The sequence below is a fragment of the Dendrobates tinctorius genome, unplaced genomic scaffold (assembly GCF_039654945.1).
Source record: "Dendrobates tinctorius isolate UK_male_01 unplaced genomic scaffold, ASM3965494v1 ptg000143l, whole genome shotgun sequence".
In the NCBI taxonomy this organism is placed as follows: Eukaryota; Metazoa; Chordata; class Amphibia; order Anura; family Dendrobatidae; genus Dendrobates; species Dendrobates tinctorius.
In genome coordinates, this window is record NW_027361810.1 from 13222791 (window position 1) to 13246032 (window position 23242).

Genomic DNA, 23242 nt, shown 5'->3' on the forward strand with positions numbered 1-23242 from the left:
CAGCATAATGTAGGGCCCAGTGTGAGAAAGCTGGGTCTCCCTCAGAGGTCATGGGCCTAAAAGCAGGACAATGACCCAAAACACACTTCAAAAAGCACTAGAAAATGGTTTGAGAGAAAGCACTGGAGACTTCTAAGGTGGCCAGCAATGAGTCCAGACCTGAATCCCATAGAACACCTGTGGAGAGATCTAAAAATGGCAGTTTGGAGAAGGCACCCTTCAAATATCAGGGACCTGGAGCAGTTTGCCAAAGAAGAATGGTCTAAAATTACAGCAGAGCATTGTAAGAAACTCATTGATGGTTACTGGAAGTGGTTGGTCGCAGTTATTTTGGCTAAAGGTTGTGCAACCAAGTATTAGGCTGAGGGTGCCAATACTTTTGTCTGGCCCATTTTTGGAGTTTTGTGTGAAATGATCAATGTTTTGCTTTTTGCTTCATTCTCTTTCGTGTTTTTTCATTTAAGACAAATTAAATGAAGATAATAATACCAAATTTGTGTTTGCAATCATTTTCAGGAAGAAACTGAGTATTATCTGACAGAATTGCAGGGGTGTCAATACTTTTGGCCACAACTGTATATACAGTGTGGAGGCGTTGGAAACATGAGAGAAAAGCAGATTGTCATATAGGAAGGGAGAACTTGGAAGTTACACTGGTGACGTGATGGCGCCTCTTGCTCTGGTGCAGGCAAATTGATCACTTACTGTCAGGTTTCTTGACCGATTACTGCTGATTGTTTGTGGATCCAGGAGCTGGACACTTTCTCATCTGCTTCATTCAATCTTAACTAAATCATTTACGTGCCAGCTCCCTGGTAAGCTGCAATGTTCCAGCAAATGACATCCATAGTATCTGTGGAAATCTCCTAGAATTTTTTTTCCCCAAATTCCCTTGACCTTCTGGCTCTCACTGAAACCTGGATCTAGCAGTCTGACGTCACCACCATCACCACTGCTCTCCTGTATTGGTGGGCTACAATTCTCACATACCCCCAGGCATGAGAACAGACAAGGTGGAGGTGTTGGTCTGGTCCTTTCATCACAATGTGCTTTCCAGGTTATTCCGAAGTACTCTCACTTATATTTCCTTCCTTTGAAGTCCACACCATTAGACACTTCAAACCTTTCTCCCTGTGCGTGGTGGTTGTGCATCGTCCCCCGGGGCTCCTCACGTCAGTTTCTGGATCACTTTGCTGACTGGTTTAAACACTTTCTATAATGTGACATTCTCACTCTTATCCTAGTGTACATCGGTGATATGATCTCCCCATCTGCCATTTTCTTTCTCTAACCTCCTTCAGCCTTTCACAGCTTACTAGCTCTCCTACGCATGAAAACGGCAATACGCTGGACCTGATCTTCTCCTGGCTCTGCTCAGTGCAAGAGAAATTACATCAATCGAATGTAGTGAACGCGATAAATCTGCTTGGTTCACTGAGCACATGAGGATTCACCTGTGTTCAATAGAAGGCAGTGCTATAGAGTCAGCAAAAATACGCTGCTTCCAAAGTGCTGCTAGTTCCAGATCATGGGCACCTGGCCTTACACTCTCTTCTGAGCCCAAAAGTACAGGCCTCGGTCAATAACCTCAGCATTGACTATCTGGCCACTTAGTTCCCACAAAAAAATCAACCACATCTGTCAGGACATTTTTGTACAATCCCCTCAAAGCCTGGATCTCCTTTCCTGCCACACTGCAAGCTCACTTTACATCTTCAAGCCTGTGACAGAAGTAGTAACCTGGCTCCTGGCTTCTTCTCGTCCTAGAACCTGCACGAGTGACCCCATTACCTCACATCTCCTCCAGTCTCTTTCCCCGATTGTCACCACTCACCTAACTAAAATATTTAAACTTCTCTATTTCTTCCGGTATCTTTACCTATTCATTCAAACACACCATCATAACCCCTTTACTTAGAAAACCACCCCTAGACCAGAACTGCACTGCTAACTATAGACCTGTCTCTAATCTTCCCTTTATCTCTAAACTCCTGGAAAGCTTGGTCCACTCCAGGCTAATCCGCTATCTCTCAGATCACTCTCTTCTTGACCCTTTACAATCCGGTTTCTGCTCCTTACACTCTGCTCAAACTGCCCTTACTAAGGTCTCCAATTATCTCTTAACAGCAAAATCCAATGGTCCCTGCTCCATGCTGATTCTCCTGGATCTCTTTGAAGCATCTGACACTGGATCACCAGCTCCTCATCACTATGCTCAGCTGTATTGGGCTCCATGGCACTGTTCTCTCTTGGTTCTCCTCCTACCTCTATGACCGCTCCTTCACTATCTTTTACTGACTCCTACTCCTTTCCTCTTCCCCTTACGATTGGGGGTTCCTCAAGGCTCTCTCCTAGGTCCCCTCCTTTTCTCTTTATACGCCACCCCTATTGGACAAACCATAAGCAGATTTGGTTTCCAGTATAATCTCTATGCTGATGACACCTAACTATACACTTCTTCTCCTGACATCACTCCCATCTTGTTTGGGCACATCTCTAACATCATGTCCTCCCTCTATCTGAAACTGAATCTCTCCAAAACTGAACTTCTCGTGTTTCTTCCCTGCACTAACCTACCTATACCCTATATGGTTGAACCCCCCAAGGCAACTGCAGTAACTCCCAAGCAGCACACCTGCTGTCTTGGGGTCATATTTGACAGAGAACTTTCCTTTATTTCCTATACCCAATCACTCGCTCATGTCATCTGCATCTTAAAAACAGGTCCAGAATCCGACCTTTTCTCACCTTTAAAACTGCAAAACCTCTTACAGTAATCCAGACGAACGAAAAGAGCGACAGTAAGTCTCATCTGCTCGGTTTCCCACTATCCAAACTTTCTCCTTTCCAATCCATCCTGAATGCGGCAGCCAGGGTCGTATTTCTATCAGGCCGCTTCACCGATGCCTCCACCATGTGCCAGTCATTGCACTGGTTACCCATTTGCTACAGAATACAGTACAAGTTTATCTCTGTCACCCACAAAGTTCTGCACCGCCCTACATCTTCTCCCTCATCTCTATCACCCTACACGTGCCCTCCGTTCTGCAACTGATCTAAGACTAGCATCCTCCATAATCCAAACCTTGCACCTTCTTCTCCAAGACTTCTCTCATGCTATTCCAGTATTCTGGAATGCACTACCCCACACAATCTGACCAATATCTAACCCCCATGTTTTTAAGCGTGTTTTAAAAAAAACATCTCTTTAGACAGGCCTGTCACGTCATCTTACTAATCTAACCCTCCTCTGTTCTGTCTTTCCGCTCCTGCCTATTCACCGGTCTCCACATCCTCCATGCATCCGATAGCAAACTATAACTGCACTTAGGCAGATCCAGGCTGGTGACCGGATCACGCAGCTCAATACGAAAACCCTTTGTAACGGGGTCTCAAACACGGCTCCCCCTTTTCAGCGACGTGATCGGCATACACAGTCTGATCCTTAACGGATCGGCTTGGGGATGACCGGAGTCTATGGGGTTGGTACAAGTTCCATTTGTTGACTTAGTCCATCGGCGTTACCATTTTGTTTGCCGGGTCTGTAGTGGATGGTGAAGTCTAGAGGTTGTAGGGCTAAACTCCACCGCAATAATCTGGCGTTGTCTCCGGAGACCCGATTAAGCCACACTAGGGGATTATGGTCCGTTAGGAGGGAAAACTGTTGTCCATACAAATATGGTTGTAACTTCTTGAGTGCCCATACTACTGCCAGGCACTCCTTCTCAATGGCCGCATAGCTTACTTCGTGGGGCAATAGTTTTCGACTCCGGTAAGCTACCGGATGGTCTTGACCGTCCGGCCTGACATGGCTCAGCACTGCCCCCAATCCAAACATAGAAGCGTCTGTGTGAACAAGGAAACATTTAGTTGGATCGGGTGCGGCCAATACCGGGGTATTTGTGAGGGCGTCCTTTAGCTGGCGGAAGGCTTCCTCACACGCGGGGGTCCAGGTTACCTGGCGGGGAAGGTTCTTACGGGTCAGATCAGTGAGGGGCTTGGCTACGCTGCTGTAATTGGGGACAAATTTCCTATAATACCCTGCTGTCCCTAGAAACGCCATGAGCTGGGTTTTAGTGCGTGGGGTGGGCCATTTGGCTTTGGCCTCAATGTTGGCTGGTTCTGGTCGCTGTTTCCCACTTCCCACCCAATGTCCTAAATACTAAACCTCTGCTTTGCGAACGTGACACTTGTTGGGGTTCAAGGCGATTCCGGCCTTGTGGATCCTGTCCAATACTGTCTCTAGGTGATTTAGATGCTCATCCCATGTCGCGCTGTAGATGGCGATGTCATCCAGGTAGGCACAAGCATAGTCCTGGAGACCATCCAGAAGCCGGTCAGCCAGCCTCTGGAAGGTCGCAGAGGCATTCTTCATCCCGAATGGCATAACTCGAAACTGGAATAAGCCGAACGGGGTGACAAATGCAGACTTGGGAATAGCGTCAGTACTTAGGGGGATCTGCCAATAGCCTTTGCATAGATCGATGGTGGTCAAATACTTTGCCCCCACCAGAGGGTCTAACAACTCATCTACACGCGGCATGGGATATGCATCCGTCACCGCTTTCTCATTTAGCTTGTGATAGTCTACACAAAACCGGGTAGTCCCATCCTTCTTGGGCACTAACACTACGGGGGATGCCCAGGGACTGACTTTTCAATTACCCCTAAACGCAACATCTCGTATCTCGTCGCCTCCCTTCTCATACAGACTCAGGGATGCGGAAGGGGGGTTGTCTCAGGGGGGTCTGATCCTGGGTCTCAACCTTGTGTTGTGCCAGGCGGGTGTACCCCGGTCTCTCTGAAAACATCCTGTCGTTGCCTCAACAACGCCTCTGCCTGCTGTCTCTCCCGGGGCCCTAGGTTTTCTCCCAAGTGTACCTGGTCCCAAGTTTTAGACTGAGTCCTTTCCCCTAAGACAGCAGGCAAGGGGAGTCCTGCTAAATCCTCTGCTTCGTGTGCACAGATGGCCACTACTTCAGGGCGCTCCCGGTAGGGCTTCAGCATATTCACGTGGAACATGCGGATAACCCTGGGGTCATCACAATCGGCGACATTAGCCGACTCCACCTACAATGTCGCCACTACCTGGTAGGGTCCCTGCCATGCAGCTTTGAACTTGTTCTGCCTAGTTGGTTCTAACACCAGGACCTTCTGTCCTATCTCAAAGGTGCATTCTCTGGCCCTCCGATCTTACCATACGCGCTGGCGCCGTTGGGCCGCCTGCATGTTCCCACGCACAGCCTGAGTCAGCTCCTGTAGGCGGTCCTGGAATTCCAGCACATAGGGCATAATAGGTAATCCCTTCTATGGTTCCCTCCCTTTCCCAGTGTTCTCGCACTAAGTCTAGGGGTCCCCTTACCCGCCTCCCATATAACAGTTCGAACGGGGAGAACCCCGTGGATTTTTGGGGCACCTCCCGATAGGCAAACAGGAGGTGTGGCAAGAATTTCTCCCAGTCCCTGTAGGTCCTAGTAAAAGTTCCAATTAGTTGTTTTTTTTAAATTCGTTTATTAAACCATAAACAGGGTGTACAACGTACATACTGGTACATAATGTTAAGCATAGTTCAAAATATACATATGTTTCACATGACATTAAAATGTAAGGCAAAATGTGCATACCAGTTGTATACAAGATAAAGCAAAACATAATGTCAACTAAATCACAATGGTCTTATGTTATTACTCGAGTGACGAGATCTACCTAATTTATAAACCGTACCTACATCTACAAAACAAAAGCTATTCCGCAGCCTACTTCCACACAATTAACCATTTATTATGTGACATCTCCACTCTACAAAGTGAGGTGAGAGCAATTCCACCTCTCCCAAATCTTCTCAAATTTACCCGGGCACCCTCTGTTTTGATATAACGTGCGTTCATATGGGGTAATCGAATTTACTAAATTGATCCAGGACCCGAGAGAGGGAGATGAACCTCCCATCCACCGCAATGCCAGTACCTTTCGTGCCATAAACAGTGTCTCCAGTAAGAAAATCCCAATATATTGACCCCATGTGTCCTCATCCCATACTCCAAACAGACAGACCAGTGGTGGTTCAAGGGGAACAGGAATTTGTACCAGAGATGTTAATAATGATGTCACCTCCTTCCAATATTGTGCAACGATAGGACAGTACCAGATCATATGAATAAAGTCTGTGTCTATGGAATGGCATCTCAAACATTCCGATGATTGGTATCGGCCCATCTTAAAGAGTTGAGTTGGAGTCAAATATGATTGATTTATAATGCCGTATATAATTGTATCATCCTGTTATTAACAGACGGACATACCCTGATGATTGGTGACTCCAGGATTTCTTCCCACTTCTCTCCCCGTATATCTGGGATGAGCCTTTCCCATTTCTTCTTAACGGAGTCTATGGTGTATTCTGTCCCTACTGATTGTATACATATGTGCTGAGAGGAGATGAGACCTTGGGGGCCTTGTGATTTAAGGCTATGTGCACACGCTGCAGATTCACCTGCGGGTTTTTTCCTGCAGAACCGCAGGTAAAGTGACCTGCGGTTTTGCTGCGGTTTGGCCTGCGGTTTTGCCATGCGGTTTCACACCTCTACTATGTTAAAGGTGTGAAACCGCAGCGGAATCCGCAGAAACAATTGACATGCTGCGGGAAAAAAAACACAGCAAAACCGCGCGGAAAAAAACGCAGCGTGAGCACAGCGGTTTTGAAAACCCATAGGGTTACATGGTACTGTACCATGTCTGCGGAACTGCTGCGGTTCCGCAGGGCCGGAGCCGAAGCAAAAACCGCAGCATGTGCACATAGCCTAAGGATCCCTATCAAGGGTAAAGACGAGATAGCATTGTTTATACCTACACATCTCATGTGCGATTGAAATGCCAATTAGTTGTTTTAATGTTCCGTTAAAACGTTCACACAACCCATTGGTTTGCGGGTGTTACGGGGCTCTTCTAATGGACTTTACGCCGCACAGCTTCCACAGTTTGTCACCTCTGCTGTAAACTGGGTACCATGGTCAGAGATAATCTCCCGTGGAAATCCAACCCGTGAGAAAGTCTGGAGCAGGGCGTCCGCCACTGTCTCTGCCAGTATGTTAGGTAACGCAACCGCCTCTGGATACCGTGTTCCATAATCTACCACTGTCAATATATACTTTTTCCCTGACAGACTGGGTTTGGCTAACGGCCGTATCAGATCAACCGCTACTCGGCTAAATGGCTCCTCCATAATGGGGAGGGGGTGTAGTTTGGCCTTGCAGTGATCTCCCCTCTTGCCAATGTGCTGGCAACTGTCATAGGTCTGGCAGTACTGACGAACGTCATAGGTTACCCCCAGCCAAAAGAAGTTTTGTGTCACACGATGCCTGGAGCGACTGACACTGATGTGCCCGGCCAATGGTATGTCAGAGATTCGCAGTAGCTCCTGCCTATACTTCTTGGGAACTACCAGCTGTCGTTTTATAGTGGGGCTCGCCCCTGTGTAGCGCTGCTCTGTAACCCGGTAGAGGAGTCCCTGATGCAATACAAACTGTTCCCCTTCCAGTACTCCTCTCCCCTCCTGTGCCTTCCCACAATACCCCTGTAGTGATGGATCCTCAAGTACCTCCCTTTTAAACTCAGCTGGGGTGGCCCAAGAAATGTGTCTGGCTATGGGAATACGTGTAGGGCTGGGGTGTCTTACCTGAGCCGCCTCCGAGTGTGATTGCGCCTCCGCAGCTCGAGCTCGTCTCCGGGTGGTCACAGGATAGGTCTCAGCCAGAGGGGCCGCCGAGAATGCAGACAACATGGGCCCCAAGTCATTTCCCAGCAAGACGTCTGCAGTCAAATCATCCATCAGGCCGACCTCAACAAGGCCATCCCCGACTCCCCAGTTCAGGTGAATCCTGGCAGTGGGCAGTTGATGTATGGCTCCCCCTGCTACACGGACGGCCACTGTCCGGTCCGTCTTCTTGGTCCCGGACGAGATGAGGCTTCACATGGGTCAAAGTTGCTGCGGAATCTTAGTCCCTGCATACATTTCCCATTAACCCACACCGCCTGTCGATGCTGTTGTCGATTATCTGCCCGGGCTGCCTGCACGGGGTCTACTTCATGCAGCACTTCCTCCATCTCTTTCATCCCCAGATTAGTCATAGCCCCCAATGCCAGGTCAGCTTCACCCTGGTAGTAGTGTACAGCGGCCCGGTTGACGGTAGCCATTCCCGCCTTTGGCCACTGGGTACGACGAGTCCGGTTGGGACATTGTCTTTGCAGGTGGCCCAGCTGATGGCAGGTGTGGCATCGCACTCCAGGGGAACTCTGGTAAGCCGGTGTTTTAGCTGGTCCCCTGACAATATTCTGTGGTTTAGGGGCCTCCAGACCCATGGGAGGGCACTTAGTGACAGTCTTTGATCCTGACAACTGAGACCTCCTGGCATCATGATGTTCATCGGCCAGACGAGCAGCCTCCTCAAGAGTCAATGGCCATCTGTCCCGAAGTCATTCTTGTGTCTTGGGGTTTAGTCCAGTAAAGAATCACTCTAACAAGAAGAGCTGGAGGACGTCCTTCCTAGTGGTTGCTTGGCTCCCTTGTACACACTGTAGCAGTGACCTCCGTAGTTTACAGGCCCATTCAGCGTGGGTATCTGTTAGGCTGGTTTCACATTTGCGTTAAAACAACGCTGCGCCCTGCGTCGTTAAGCCCCGCCCCGAGCCGTCTCCCTGCCCGCCCCATCCGGGATCACCGCCTACTTTCGCATTTGCACGCATGCGATCGGCGCACCCTATCTTTAGCATAGGGTGCGCAGATCATGCGCTGCCAGTGTGAAAGTAGCGTGCTGCACACTTTTGACGGTGCGCCGTGCGCGCCGAAATTCAACATGCTGCATTTCGGCGCGCACGGCGCACCGTCAAAAGTGCGCAGCACGCTACTTTCACACTGGCAGCGCATGATCTGCGCACCCTATGCTAAAGATAGGGTGCGCCGATCGCATGCGTGCAAATGCGAAAGTAGGCGGTGATCCCGGATGGGGCGGGCAGGGAGCCGGCTCGGGGCGGGGCTTAACGACGCAGGGCGCAGCGTTGTTTTAACGCAAATGTGAAACCAGCCTTACCTGTTTTATAATTCCATGGAACTTTTGGTGGTATGCCTCTGGTGTCAGCGCATACCGGGCCAAGATCACTTCTTTGACCCGCTCATAGTCCATACAGTTCTCATCAGGTACCGTGCGATAGGCATCCGCTGCCCGGCCTGTCAGCTTGCTAGCCAGAACCTGAACCCAATCCTTCGGCTTCACTTGATGAAGGGCATACTGCCGCTCAAAGTCCTGCAGAAAGCCATCAATGTTTCCTCTGACTCCCCCAACTGTCAGAAGGCATTATACTGGATTTATTTGTGGCTTACTGCTGACGGTACCTGGGCAGAGGCCAGAGCTCCCCCTGCTCGCTGACTCTCCGCTCTGCCATCTCCATCTTGGCTAGCTCTATCCTGGTCTGCTCTGCCATCTTTTCCTTCAGATCAGTACGCACATCAGCCATCGCCTCTCACACGATCTCTACTGCAGGGTTTGGACCATAGAACGCCAGTCTGCTCTTTACCTCCCTCTGGAATTCAGTCTCTTCCACATTCACATTTGGGGGTGCTGCACTGTCGTGTTCCATGATGGCTGCTATCAAATCCGCTTTTGTTTTGTTGCTGGCGATTAATCCTCGAGCTTCCACCAGGTCTTTTAATGTATTCCTCTAACTTCTGGTAGTTGTTTTCCATTCAGTCCTTTACTCCTATAGACGGGGTATCATATCCCGCTGCTTCCACCGGGGTCTCAGAATATATATATATATATATATATATATACACACACACATATACACACACACACACACACACACACACACACACACACATATATACATACAGAGGGCAGGACAATCAAGGTGTGTCGTGCCAGTAGATAACAGGCTCCAATTAAGACGCCAGACGTACATTACAATAGCCGTGGGATTTACAGAGGTGGGGGGAGGTCATAAGTGGGATATCTTGTTTACCTCTGCCCAGGGGGTCGCAGCCTGTCGGTTGCTGCATTAAGGGCATACATCTCCTATTCGGTGTGCTGGAGGGTTCTGTAACACCCTTATTTATAATAATGATGGCTGGACTGTACATAACAGCACGTTCTACCTAACGTGCCCCCCTATTTTATAGATTGCAGCTTGCGAGCAGCCGGACCATCGCTCCTCATGTAAACGCCGAACTGTGTGTTACTTTATATTGTGTTTATTGTCTGTATGTGACCCCGATTAATTGTGTAAAGTGCTGCGGCATATGTTGGCGCTATATACATAAAATTATACTTATTATTAGAGGTGTTCCATTTGGCTGTTATTGGCCACTCTTGGCTTCTGTTAGTGGAGACACTGTTGGGTCTTAAGACTGTGCATCTAACAAAGGTACCAATGGGAACAGATCACAGAACGGCAGGAGTTAACATTTTGGCTATATGGGTATGTTCACACATGGTGTTTTTGCAGCAATTTTTGGGTGTATTTTCCTCTGGTGCAAAAATGCTGCATTTTACAGTTTCGGTAAAGTGAATGAGATTTCAAAAATCTCATTCTCACACTGCGTTTTTTGAGCTGCTGGATGTTTGTTAATCCTTTCAGATGCAAAAATGCAACGTGTGACCGTAAGGTTGCACATTCATCTTGAAGCAATGGACTGGGCACTCATACTTGTAGGGACCCTCACAAAGGACAGGTGTTGAGCCACAATAAGGTGCTTATTTCTCCATCCCCCAGCCAACTTTTCGAGAAGTTTCCAAAGTGTGTCAGATGCTCATCTTCTCATATATCTTCGACTGCTTTTGACCAGTTTGTAGGGCATTATCCTCCTCAGGTGCGACCCATCCAAGGGCTTTGTGCAGATGAAATAAATAGGTACGCTGACCCATATTTCCAAGGAAAAAGAAGATGTTTGTGACTTACAGCGAGAACATAACGCCTCATTCTATTCTAAAGTGTCTAGGGTTTCACTCTTCCTGCGCAGAGTCAGTGGTAGAAGATTGTGCGAAAAGTCAACACGATCCGGATTACCTTCTTCACCGGAGATTTTGTTTCTTGGCGAAACATTTAAAACAAAAGGGATATTTATAGCAATTTACAAAAAGATCTAAGAAACTTGGCAAAGATTCTAAAACCGAAGGACGAGATACGCAAAGCTCACCTGATACTTCAGTTCTGAAAATTCCAGCTCTGTCTGGCCAACAACCCGAGTGACAACCTCGCTCAACCATATCCACTATAAATAATGTTCCTAAGCCGTATACTACTTCAATAGTCACAGTCTAGGTCCGATATGTCTGCTTGGATTAGTAATACGTCAGGGTAAAACTGGTCATGCAGAGAAGACTTTAATTGGTCAGAATATAGGTAAATCCCCCGTTGATTGTTTTTGTAAAGATCCAACCATCTACTTGGATTTGGACACAAATTTCCTGCACATGTAGTTTTGACTGACAAATCTAATTTTTGGCAGACGATGGTTTACGTTTTTGTTAGGCTTAACTGGTGAGGTGGATCCTCAAAACTCAATGTCTGAGCGGGCACACAGGCTACAGGCATTGGTGTAGCAGGCAGGCGAGGCACACCACGGGAAACAGGTAGCCGAGGTCATGGAGTCTTGGAGACCCCAGACAGGTAGCAGAGGTCTTGGAGGTTGCAGGCACACAGGACTCCAGAGTACTAAGAAGTCCTAATACCAGGACAGAGGTGTGTGTCTTGGGAGGCTTTATTTAGGCCCAGGAGATAATCTCATGGAATCACGCCGAGCCATCTGCAAAGCGGTATGTGGAGCACACCAGCGTTCAGCAGACTGGGGAGAAGAGAGCAAAGCCCAGATATGGGACAGGTGCGTAATAGTTTGACCATTGCGAATAAACATCGCGCATAATTTCCAAATGATAATTGGTCAAAATAGTCCAAATCAGTCATCTGTAAGCGTAAAGCCTTGCTCCAGGGAATATTTGTTTAATGCTAGTATAAAACTCTCCCTCCTCCATCCCATACAGCTCCCGATTCCGCAGCAACCTGCTTCCTCACTGTTTCTTCTTCCTGGTCCTGTCTTTCACACTGGATATGCCGGGAAATGTGACCAGTGATTGGCTTTTTAGACATTTCCATCCATTTTCCGCGGACCAAGAATGGGACCAGGATGCCGAAACAAGCTGGAACCAAGTGTCTGAACGAGACCTGTGGAAAATTGAGGATGGTATTACTTCCTTTATCATTTTATACCGGTTGAGGGATTAAAAATAAAAAATCCTGTGGACACCCTAATAGGACACTTCAACTCAGACAATTAACAACTTGCACATGCTGATGGGAAATTCTGAGTTAGTGGAGTTAAAAGAGCTGAAATTGGTTACAAAGAGTCTTTGTCTCGGAAGAATTGTGTAATACTTCATTTGCCCTGCGGAGGTGCTGCAGAGAGATTAAATCCTTGTTCCTTCTTTTTATAAAATCCATCTTTTACTATGCATGGCGACTGTGAAAGCTCCGGCCATCTACTCCAAGCTTTGCTTTTTTGCTTCTTTTATTATTCTCTTTGCATTAAGGAGACCATTGTCTTATGATCCAAAAAAAGTATCCTACATGTACTAATCATAGCACCTAAACAAGAGTTTTCCTATCATCCGTTGCCAAATGCTCGTACATCAGGCGATTGTGATCCCAGAAGGTGCAGGTTGTGCAGACAATGATCGCTGTGTTCAGGATTAGAGTTAGTGTTATGTTAGCATGTCGCCACAAGAGAAACGTATAATCGCCAATTTTTTTAATTGACGTTATATTTGTTTCCTGGCAAAAACAATCTGGACCTGTGTCGCCCGCACAGTACAGAATACAAGGGGTGTAGCTATAGGGGAAGCAGGGCAGCATTTGGGGTATCTGAGGAGCCTCCGAGGCCCCTGACACTAGTATCATTAGTGACACGATGGGTGGCACCTTCTGTAATTAAAATGGGTTTTCGAAATTGGGCAACCCCTTTCAGGTTTTTTCCTATGCCATTTTCCAGATAAATATCCTTGCTTCACCTTTAAAAATTGCACAGTTTAAAACAAAATAAAAAAAAGCAAAACCCTACAGTACTGATATATTTGTATTATATATATATATATATATATATATATATATATATATATATATATATATATATATATATATATATATATATATACACACACACACACACACACACACACTCTATGGGGTTGAAAAAGTCTCTAAATGGAGACAGTTTGTATCAGGTCTCATTCAGACGGCCATTTTTCACATACAGGAGCTTCTCACAAAATTAGAATATCATCAAAAAGTTAATTTATTTCAGCTCTTCAATACAAAAAGTGAAACTCAGTCATTACACACAGAGTGATCTATTTCTCGTGTTTATTTCTGTTAATGTTGATGATTATGGCTCACAGCCAATGAAAACCCAAAAATCATTATCTCAGTAAATTAGAATACTTTATAACTCCAGCTTGAGTAAATGATTTTAACATCTGAAATGTTGTCCTACTGACATGTATGTTTAGTAAATGCACTCAGTACTTGGTCGGGGCTCCTTTGGCATCAATTACTGCATCACTGCGGCGTGGCATGGAGGCGATCAGCCTGTGGCACTGCTGAGGGGTTATGGAAGCCCAGGTTGCTTTGATAGCAGCCTTCAGCTCGTCTGCATTGTAGGGTCTGGTGTCTCTCATCTTCCTCTTAACAATACTCCATAGATTCTCTATGGTGTTAAGGTCAGGCAAGTTTGCTGCCAATCAAGCACAGTGATACTGTTGTGTGTAAACCAGGTATTGGTACTTTTGGCAGTGTGGACAGGGGCCAAGTCCTGCTGGAGAATGACATTTCCATCTCCAAAAAGCTTGTCGGCAGAGGGAAGCATGAAGTGCTCTAAAATGTCCTGGTAGACGGCTGCGCTGACTTTGGTCTTGATAAAACACAGTGGACCTACACCAGCAGATGACATGGCTCCCCAAACCATCACTGATTGTGGAGACTTCACACCAGACCTCCAGCAGCTTGGATTGTGGTCTCTCCACTCTTCCTCCAGACTCTGGGACCTTGATTTCCAAATTAAATGCAAAATTTACTTTCATCTGAAAACAACACCTTGGACCACTGACAACAGTCCGGTTCTTCTCCTTGGCCCAGGTAAGACGCTTCTGGCGTTGTCTATTGGTCATGAATGTCTGACACAAGGAATGTGACACTTGTAGCCCATGTCCTGGATACGTCTGTGTGTGGTGTGAAGCAATGACTTCAGCAGCCGTCCTCTCCTTGTGAATCTCCCCCAAATTCTTGAATGGCCTTTCCTTAACAATCCTTTCCAGGCTGCGGTTATCCCGGTTGCTTGTGCACCTTTTTCTACCACACTTTTTCCTTCCACTCCACCTCCCATTAATATTCTTGGATACAGCACTCTGTGAACAGCCGGCTTCTTTAGCAATGACCTTTTGTGGCTTCCACTCCTTGTGGAGTGTGTCAGTGACTGCCTTCTGGACATCTGTCAGGTCAGCAGTCTTCCCCATGATTGTGGAGCTACTGAAACAGACAAAGGGACCTTTATAAACGCTTAGGAGCCTTTACAGGTGATTTTTGCTAATTATTCTAATTTACTGAGATAATGACTTTGGGGTTTTCATTGGCTGTAAGCCATAATCATCAACATTAACAGAAATAAACCCGTGGAATAGATCACTCTGTGTGTAATGACTCTACAGAATATAGGAGATTCACTTGATGTATTGAAGAGCTGAAATAAATTGACTTTTTGATGATATTCTAATTTTGTGAGAAGCACCTGTAGGCATTCAGTTCTTGTTTTTCACAGATAGATTGTGTGTCCATTATAATTTATGGGGCCATTCACTGTTTTTTTTTTCTCCAGGACCAATTGTCTGTAAAATCCAAACACACAGACTTCCAATTTTCATTTGATTTGCTGATTCAAATCACCCAGTCTATGAAAACCACGGACAGCACCGGATGATGCCATCAGTGCCACATCGAAGTGCGGTCAATTTAGTTGTTTATTTGAATAAGAAAAAACTGGAGAAGTGGGGCAAAAGGATCCATTTTTTTGAATGCCAAAAACCCAACATCTAAATTCAGTACAGGAAGGAAGGATCCAGCGATGTGAGATAGCGGTTAAAATTAATGATATTTATTCTAAAGAATATTTAAAACATAAATCAGGCAGAACTGCATTGGTGGCCAGATCAACGCGTTTCGACCGAGGTCTTTTTCAAGATCTTGAAAAATCTTATGTTTTAAATATTCTTTGGAATAAATATCATTGCTTTTAACCGCTATCTAACATCGCTGGATCCTTCCTTCCTGTGCTGGTATTTCTGTTTGCTCACTTGGATCCCTGCAGGGCGTTGATCAGCGGTGAGAAATCTGCATTCAGCAAAGTGTGAGCTGACTATACATGTGTGTTTTCGATCTAAATTCAGTGGTCTACCATGGGGGCCGCAGATGCAATTGCTCTGTGGGCCAAATTCTATTAGGTGCAAAATGTTGGCCACCCTCCACTGTCAAAGGATTCAGCAGCAAGCACAGCTGGCGGACGGCAAATTAAAGGAGTAAAGCATCCCCAGCTTCAATCCTCAATAGCCACCAACAGATAATATAAATTATCACCTGTGCTTAGGTAATTCTGAAAACATGACCAGTTGGTGGCTCTTTAGGAGATCTGGGGAACACTGAGCTCATGTATACTGTGCACGGCACTGCTCAAACTCTCTTCTCACTTGTAGTTTTGCAAGATAAGAGGCAGACCTGGTGGGAGGGTTATCCAGAGTTTAATAGTGTCCCTATATTCCTTAGGGATAGGGTTACATTAGACCTATGGCTAGTGTAATAAAATAGATTTTAAAAAAATTAAATGCATGTGCTGGAATAAGGGCTTCAGTACTAGATTGGAGGAATGGGGAGAAGCAATAGTCCACTGGTCAAGCGGCACAAATTAGTTGTCTTGCCCGAGGCAACCAACGATATTCAACCAACGAGGTGTAAGGCTCAATGAATCCGCTCTGATTATGTTCCCATTTGCCTCCAGGGTTGGTGGGTAAAAACAGCAGCAAATCCAGGTACAGAATTTGCTCCCGATGTGATCAGATTTTGCCTGCTGGATGGAGCCGTGGTATGTGTAAGAGCTGTAATCCCCAAGAAGATACTGTGGATCAGCTCTTAAGAGGCTTTGCAATTCCTCGGCTGAGTAAAATCCCCAATTTTGGAGATCTTTGAGGACTTGCATGTTTATGAAAGCCCTTGAACAATATTGGGATCCTCTTCACAATTTTTTCTCTTCCTTTTTTTTAAATCTCTGATCGATTGTTGTGTGAGGGTATGAGCTGTAGCTTTTTTTTTTTTTTTATCATTTTGAGGTCCGTTCGACTTTTTTATAATCAATTTTAGAAAGCAGAGGGAACAAAAAACATTTTTTGCCATTTCAAGAGAGTTGGTACAGTCTCCATCATTATGCTTTAACATCTCAGAGTCTTCATTCGTTGAGGTCTTACCTGAAGGAGAAGTTTCTTCTAGCGCCGAATCTTTGTATCAGGGAATGCTGGATGACTGCTATCTGGAATAAAGAGAAGATAAAGGTTTTTTTTCTCTCCATCAGTTGAATCAATATCTTCATCTAAATTTTTCCCCATCTGCCTCTTTTCACAGAAAGTCAGGTCAGAGAGGAGACACAGAACTCGCAACGGCCGGTGTCCGCTCCTGCGAGAGAGGTCGATTCTGAACGCTCCCAATGAGGAATGACCTTCCTCAACAGAGCGGTCTTCAGCGTGGAAGTTGTCAGGAGACGTCTGACTGGGAATGATCCAACTGGTGGAGAAATTAATACACTTTTATTTGCTCACAGACAGTCAACTAAAAGAGAATTGGGTCCAAAATCTCCACCTTTTCTATTCTTTCCATGTTACAATCTTTGCAAACCAGGTTCTGAGAAGATTCATTTTTCTTTTATTTCCATTTCTGAAGGTGTTTGTTTTTCCAACCAACTTCTAAAAGAACCAAGAATTTTAGACCCAGTCTTCGGAGTCCCGTCTCTACTTGCGATTTCCTAAAACCGCTTAGTGTCTCACCTTTTAAGTCATTTAAAGCCCGTAGTCCACGTGTTTTCTTGGTAGCAATTACCTCTGCTAGACGCCTTAGAGAATTGCGGGAACTGTTGGCTAAAGAACGGTATATGTATAATATTACCCCCGGACGGTCTCATTTTAAGAACTGCTCTTGGTTTCCTTCACAAAGTAACCTCATTGAATACAATTAATCAAAAAGTTTACTCCTCTGTCTGTAAAGTCCGAGTCGGGACTACAATCCTGTCATCTGCTTCATCTGACGAGATCGTTTCCATCCCATCTGGAAAGACTTCAACAGATCAGGAAGTCAGAAGAAAGATCACAGAAAAAGGAAAACCGTCAAATTCCTCAATCAGTCCCAGGATCACAGATACAATCGCTTAGTGTTAGGACAAAGAGAAGTTTCCAGGTTCTTCAGTTTTGGAAAAAAGTAAAAATTTACTCACTGAAATGTTTTCTTTCCTTGGGTCTGAAGGCAGAACGATGTTCTCGCTCATGAAATATTAGTGCTACAGACTTACACTATTGTTTGGTCTCAGGAAAATGTTCATTGACTATAGAGGGTGTATGATGAGCTCATCACTAATTGTTGGAGTCAGATTCTCGCTTTTCTTCAGTTTCAGCTGGAAAAATGAGGAACGTTAATCCTTGTGCCGTGCTCAAAGTCACGGAAAGAAAAACAGTCAGGGAGTAAATTTGAAGATTATTTTTACTTTTTAGGCTAGTTTCACATTAGCGTTTTTTTGCGCCGCAGCGCATCGTGCGCATAAAAAACGCAAAGAAAAATGCAAAACAAACGCTTTTTTTAGCGTCATGTGTATGCTGATGCGTCAAAAAACCGCAGCGTTGCTTGCGTTTTACATGCATTTTTGCATGAGTTTGCGTTTTTTTATGCGCATGCGTTTTTAGGTGTGACATTTTTTCCATTGTCTAGACCAGGGTTTCCGAACTCCAGTCCTCAAGGCACACCAACAGATCATGTTTTCAGGATTTCCTTTGTATTGCACAGGTGAAGCAATTATCACCTGAGCAATACTAAGGAAATCCTGAAAACATGATCTGTTGGTGTGCCTTGAGGACTGGAGTTGGGAAACCCTGGTCTAGACCACATTCCAGACTTGTTTACCTCTAAAACGCATGCGCAAAAAAACGCAAGTGTGCGCAAGACCATGCGCATGCATGCGTTCCCATAGACTTCAATGTGTTGTTTTTAAGCATTCCGTGGCCATGCGTTTCTTTGCCGAGACAGGGCGCACCAAAAAATGCAACATGTTGCGTCTGGCGCGAAAGAAAAAAAACGCATGCGCACGAAAACGCAAGTGTGCGTAAGACCAAGTGAGCGTCATGTTCAACATAGGATCGCATGCGCACGGGTGCGCTGCACACAAAAGCGCTAATGTGAAACCAGCCTTAGTCCAACCGCAGCGCAGTTTTTCTGGAGTTTTTAATACACTGTATGGACGGAATTATTCGGACACCTACTGTACATATATGTCTACAGGAGCGTTTAGAAGCAACAATATTGAGTTGGTTTGATTTTTGCTCCTTCATCCAGAAGAGCATTCGTGGGGTCAGACCCCGATTTTGGGGAGAGGTCGAGATTATAATTTCTGTTATAGATGTTGATGAGGCTGAGCTCCGTGCGGCCGCTCATGTTCTTCCATCCATGTCTGTATGGAGCTTGTGCACTGGGCACAATCATGGGGAACAGAAGAGGGTCTTCCCCAAACTGTTCCCACAAAGCTGAAGCTACAATTGTCCACAATGTCTTGTGCTGATGATTATGATTTCCCATCACTGAAGCTGAGGGTCCGCGTCCACCCCCTGATAACAGCACATAGCATTATCCTCCTCCACCATCTGTACAGGGGGCACAATGCAGTCAGGGGGTAACGTCCTCCTGGAATCACCAAACCCAGACTCCTCCATCAGACGCAGATAGAGAAGTGTGATCCGTCACTGCACAGAACACTTCTCCTCCAGAGTCCAGTGGCGGCGGCTTTACACCACTCCATCCGACGCTCGGCATTGTGCTTGGTGATGTACGGCTGCCTATCCTGGCTAAAATAGGACATTCATTCAGTCCCTTTGAAGCACATGTAGAGGAGGTAGTATGGATACCGATGTGAAAACCAGCTAGTAGATCATTGCATAATTTAGGACCATTACGATGCAAAAAAAAAAATAAAAATAAAACCTCAGAGGTCCTGTTACTCGTATAGTATCAGTATAAAATGCCAAGAAAAGTAATTTCTGGCTCAAGGAGAAAAAATAAAAAAAAAAATTTGCGTGAAAAATTTGGTGGCAGCAAATCTTGCTGTAATGGAAATTGTAGGTGTAAATCCTTCTCAAAGATCGTCCGTCAGTCCCCGTCCTGCACCCCAGGATGTTCGGCTTTACACACTGATTAAGAGGCCAGTTATCTTCTCAGACATGTTTCCTATTTGTCATCAACTTGTAACCCAAAACCTAAACCGTTCCCGCTCAGTAACTTCCTCCCTTGATTTGGTCCTTGGACAAATCAGTATGGAGACACTATGACGTCGAGCACAATATAACGGAAAAAACACACACAAAAAAAAACAACTTGTTTTTATTGGGTAATCAAGATTTTTTTCCTAGAAATGATGAAAGCAAATCTGCGACAAACTAAAAAACATCTTCCAATCAGAAAACTGTGATCTGTTAATAAAATATACTAAAAATGGAGGCCGAGGATTCTGTGACAGACATTCATCAACCATTTTGGACTTCATATCAGTGCCAAAAATATGATCTTTGATGGATTTTTAGAAATGACTCCATAATCTACCCAGTGACTGACGGACGCAATATCAGATTCTGTATCACAGCCGGACTCCCTGACAAACTATTTTCTGGATAGTTTTTGATGCGCATTTGAATGATTTGGAGACACAAAAAGACACAAAAGCTTAAAAGCCTGAATGCTTAAGGATAGGGAGTCATGTTACAATAGAAGTGAATAGTAGTGATGAGCGAGCGTGCTCCGATAAGCTGTTCTCTATGCCCATGTGCGAGCAGAATGTCTGCGGCGCGCTTCAATATTACGTTCGAGTCCCCGCGGCTGCATGACTTGTCGTCGTAACACATACAGGAATTTCCTGACCGACAAACCCCGCATATATTGCGGCTGCTGAACAGCCGCGAGATATGCAGCTGCAAGGACTCGGACATATTATTCGACCATGCCGCAGACACTCTGCAAGCACACGAGCATGGATAACAACTTATCTGAGCAGTCTCGCTCATCAATAGTGAATAGGAAAAAGTTTTTCAAAGTAGTTTCTGGGTGCTTTTTCGGGCACTCTAGGGCAGACCCGCCCAAGGAACGGTGGGGAAAAAAAAAAAAAAAAAAAAAAATGCGGTGTGAACGTGCCATAAGGCTATAACTGAGACTTGGCCTACAGGGCAGCTAAGACAAGACCTTGCAACTAGGACAACTTGTGACCAAACTAAGGACTGGGGCTGTACAGCAACAGGGACTACATTGCAAGTGGGAAAATTGGGGATGGATGACAACTCATCTGGGATTCACAGCACAGGAGATAACTGGAGCGACACAACCACCTCTAAAACTGGTAATATTTCCTTTTAAAAAGTTGCAAAAGGAGAAGATTAAAATTAGATCAACCCAACCTAGAAGGGGGCAGAGGTCGGGACGGAGCAGAGGTCGGAACGGAGCATCTGGGGACCTTAGTCCTAAAATGCGATTGCTTTCTTGCCTAATTTCGGAGAAAATGAGCTAACGATCAGACGTCTTTATTATTAATGGCCGCCCATGCACAGACCTGACGAGGATCGTTAGTAGCTGCCGCTCTGGGAATTAGCCTGTTATTTTCTCTCATGTAACTTGAGATTTTTGTTTTTCAACTTTGAGTCACTGATAAAAAAAAAAAAACGAACAAGACGACGTCTAATGGACAGCGGTTATCTGGGAGAAACAAAACACTCGCCGGCCGCTTTCAGGAACGTCGCTCTCCGACATGCAGCCGAACCAGTGCAAGAAAATGCTAAGAAAAAAAAAAAAAGACCATTTCTGAAAGGATTTTATTAAAAAACTTTTGCCTCAAAAAAAGAAAAAAAAAAAAATTTTTTGATCGAAACAGGAAAAAGTTTTGCAACTTTCTATTAACTTCAATCCCCCACTGCTTAAGATCTTTGCTTGCTGCCAGAGAATTGCAAAACTATTTTTAATGTAGAAGAACAATTTCATTAGCCGGGGACCGTTATAAGGCATCGCCGCCATTTTATTCTAAAATCATCCAGATTTTTTAGTATTCCCCCATTGTGACTGTAACCGAGGATATCAGACAAGTGCACAGTCCAAGAATAGGTAAAAATATCCCCGAAACGGCCTCTTTTAGAACAGTGCGTCCTGCCAAAGCTCCGGAAAAGGACAACATCCCTCATCAGGCACACGCCAGGGAAACACGCGGCCTTTTATTAGTCACTTGTTGTTTCAGGCAGCGGAGGATGCTCTAGTTAAAGGGAAACATCAGTCATAGAGGAGCTCAAACTATGGGGAATATTCTCCCCTACAGGCCAAAGCCACAGTGCCCCAAGTGGTCACAAGGAGAAAAGCAACATTTCTAGGGAAATCTTGTTATCTCCCCCCCCCCCCCCCAAATGGTGTAGAAAATCAATTTCTTATATCTCAATGCAGTTGGATCCACAACTTGAAGGAAAATTGGCCAGTGCAAATGTGCCGTAAATAAGACAGTGCCGCAGTTTCCTGGGACACCGCTGTGCAGGGAAAACACAAAAAAAATACAGAATAAAATCAGTGAAAAAAACACAAAAATTGAGCTTGGTTTGAGTTGGTCCACATGCAGCATATAAATGCATGTTCACATGGCCAAAAAGCATACAAAAGCTACAAAAGCCAAAATGAAAAAACCCTGCTATAATTAAATAATCAAAAAGCAAAAGTGCATTTAAATCATACAGAGTTCTTAGTAATACTGTATTTGATCAATCATAGAATAAAAGCCGTCCCACCATCGACAAGGTGACTCTGTGGTCGGGGCGGTCCTACACTGTCTAGTATTAATAACCTTAATGCTGCATGTGGACCAACTCAAACCATGCTCAATTTTTGTGTTTTTTCTTTGCATTCTGTGCAAGCTGGGGTGTGGCCTCCCTCTCCTGAGCTGGAAATTGTAAAGGCTTCCCCTGACTGGTGTCCAGTAGGTTGGGACCCGTCCTTGTCTGCCCTTATTCACACAGACGTCAACTTTGACACATGATAAGGTTACTTTTACTAGACCGTGTAGGACCGCCGAGTCACCTTGTCGATGGTGGGACGGCTTTTATGCTATGTTTGATCAAATACAGTATTACTAAGAACTCTGTATGATTTAAATGCACTTTTGCTTTTTACTTATTTAATTATAGTAAGGTTATTCTCATTTTGTCTTTTGTAGGTTTAGAATAAAATCAGTGCTGTGTCACATTCATTCTCTGACGTGATGGCCTTATTGATCATATGATGGCACAGCCCAGTCATATGTCACACCTGCATACAGAGATGTGAAGCGCACAGAGATACTTGCAGACAAAATTTAAAATGGGGTAGAAAACTTTATTACAATAATACTTAAAAACAAGAAAATGTCAGAAGTGATCAAAAAACGAACAAAATCATCAGTGCAATAATCTTCCTGCTCGCCATCATGCCGCCGTCTTGGGTGGGCTCCAGGATTACCAGCCTGTCGCCGTGCGCGTCGTCTACTAAACACAATCCCGCTGTGCCGCAGTAATTCTCACTATCTGGTGGACGTCAGATACGACTCCAGTGATTCATGATTGATCTGGTTGAACTGTATATAATACTCCGCTTCCCACGGGCCCCGCAGACACTCGATTATCTCCTGCGGCAAAGCTGGGTCCTCGGTCCACAGAAGCCAGGCAGTCTCCTTCTGCTGGGTCTGTAAAGTGAACAAAAAGTCAGAAAAGCTGTGTGTCAAAAGACGAAGGGGAGGATAAGTTGCTGTAGACCGCCACAGAGACGCACCAAGGGTCAGAAAAATTAGCTCCTTTTCCTAAATGTTTTTTTTTTTCCAAAACTTTCCAAGTTGCAGTACCATTTTCTACCAGCG

At 45.3% G+C, this 23242-nt stretch overlaps 1 protein-coding gene across 3 annotated transcripts in view; it reads right to left on the bottom strand.

The window, feature by feature from the left end:
• Positions 1-22704: 22704 nt before the first annotated feature.
• STK11IP (serine/threonine kinase 11 interacting protein) overlaps positions 22705-23242 on the bottom strand; it is a 40802-nt gene continuing 40264 nt past the window's right edge. For all 3 annotated transcript variants that reach the window (XM_073545514.1, XM_073545513.1, XM_073545515.1), the window contains exon 25: positions 22705-23071. In XM_073545514.1, coding sequence (XP_073401615.1) covers positions 22910-23071 — 162 coding nt within the window. In that variant the 3' untranslated portion in view covers positions 22705-22909. The remainder of the gene's footprint in view (positions 23072-23242) is intronic.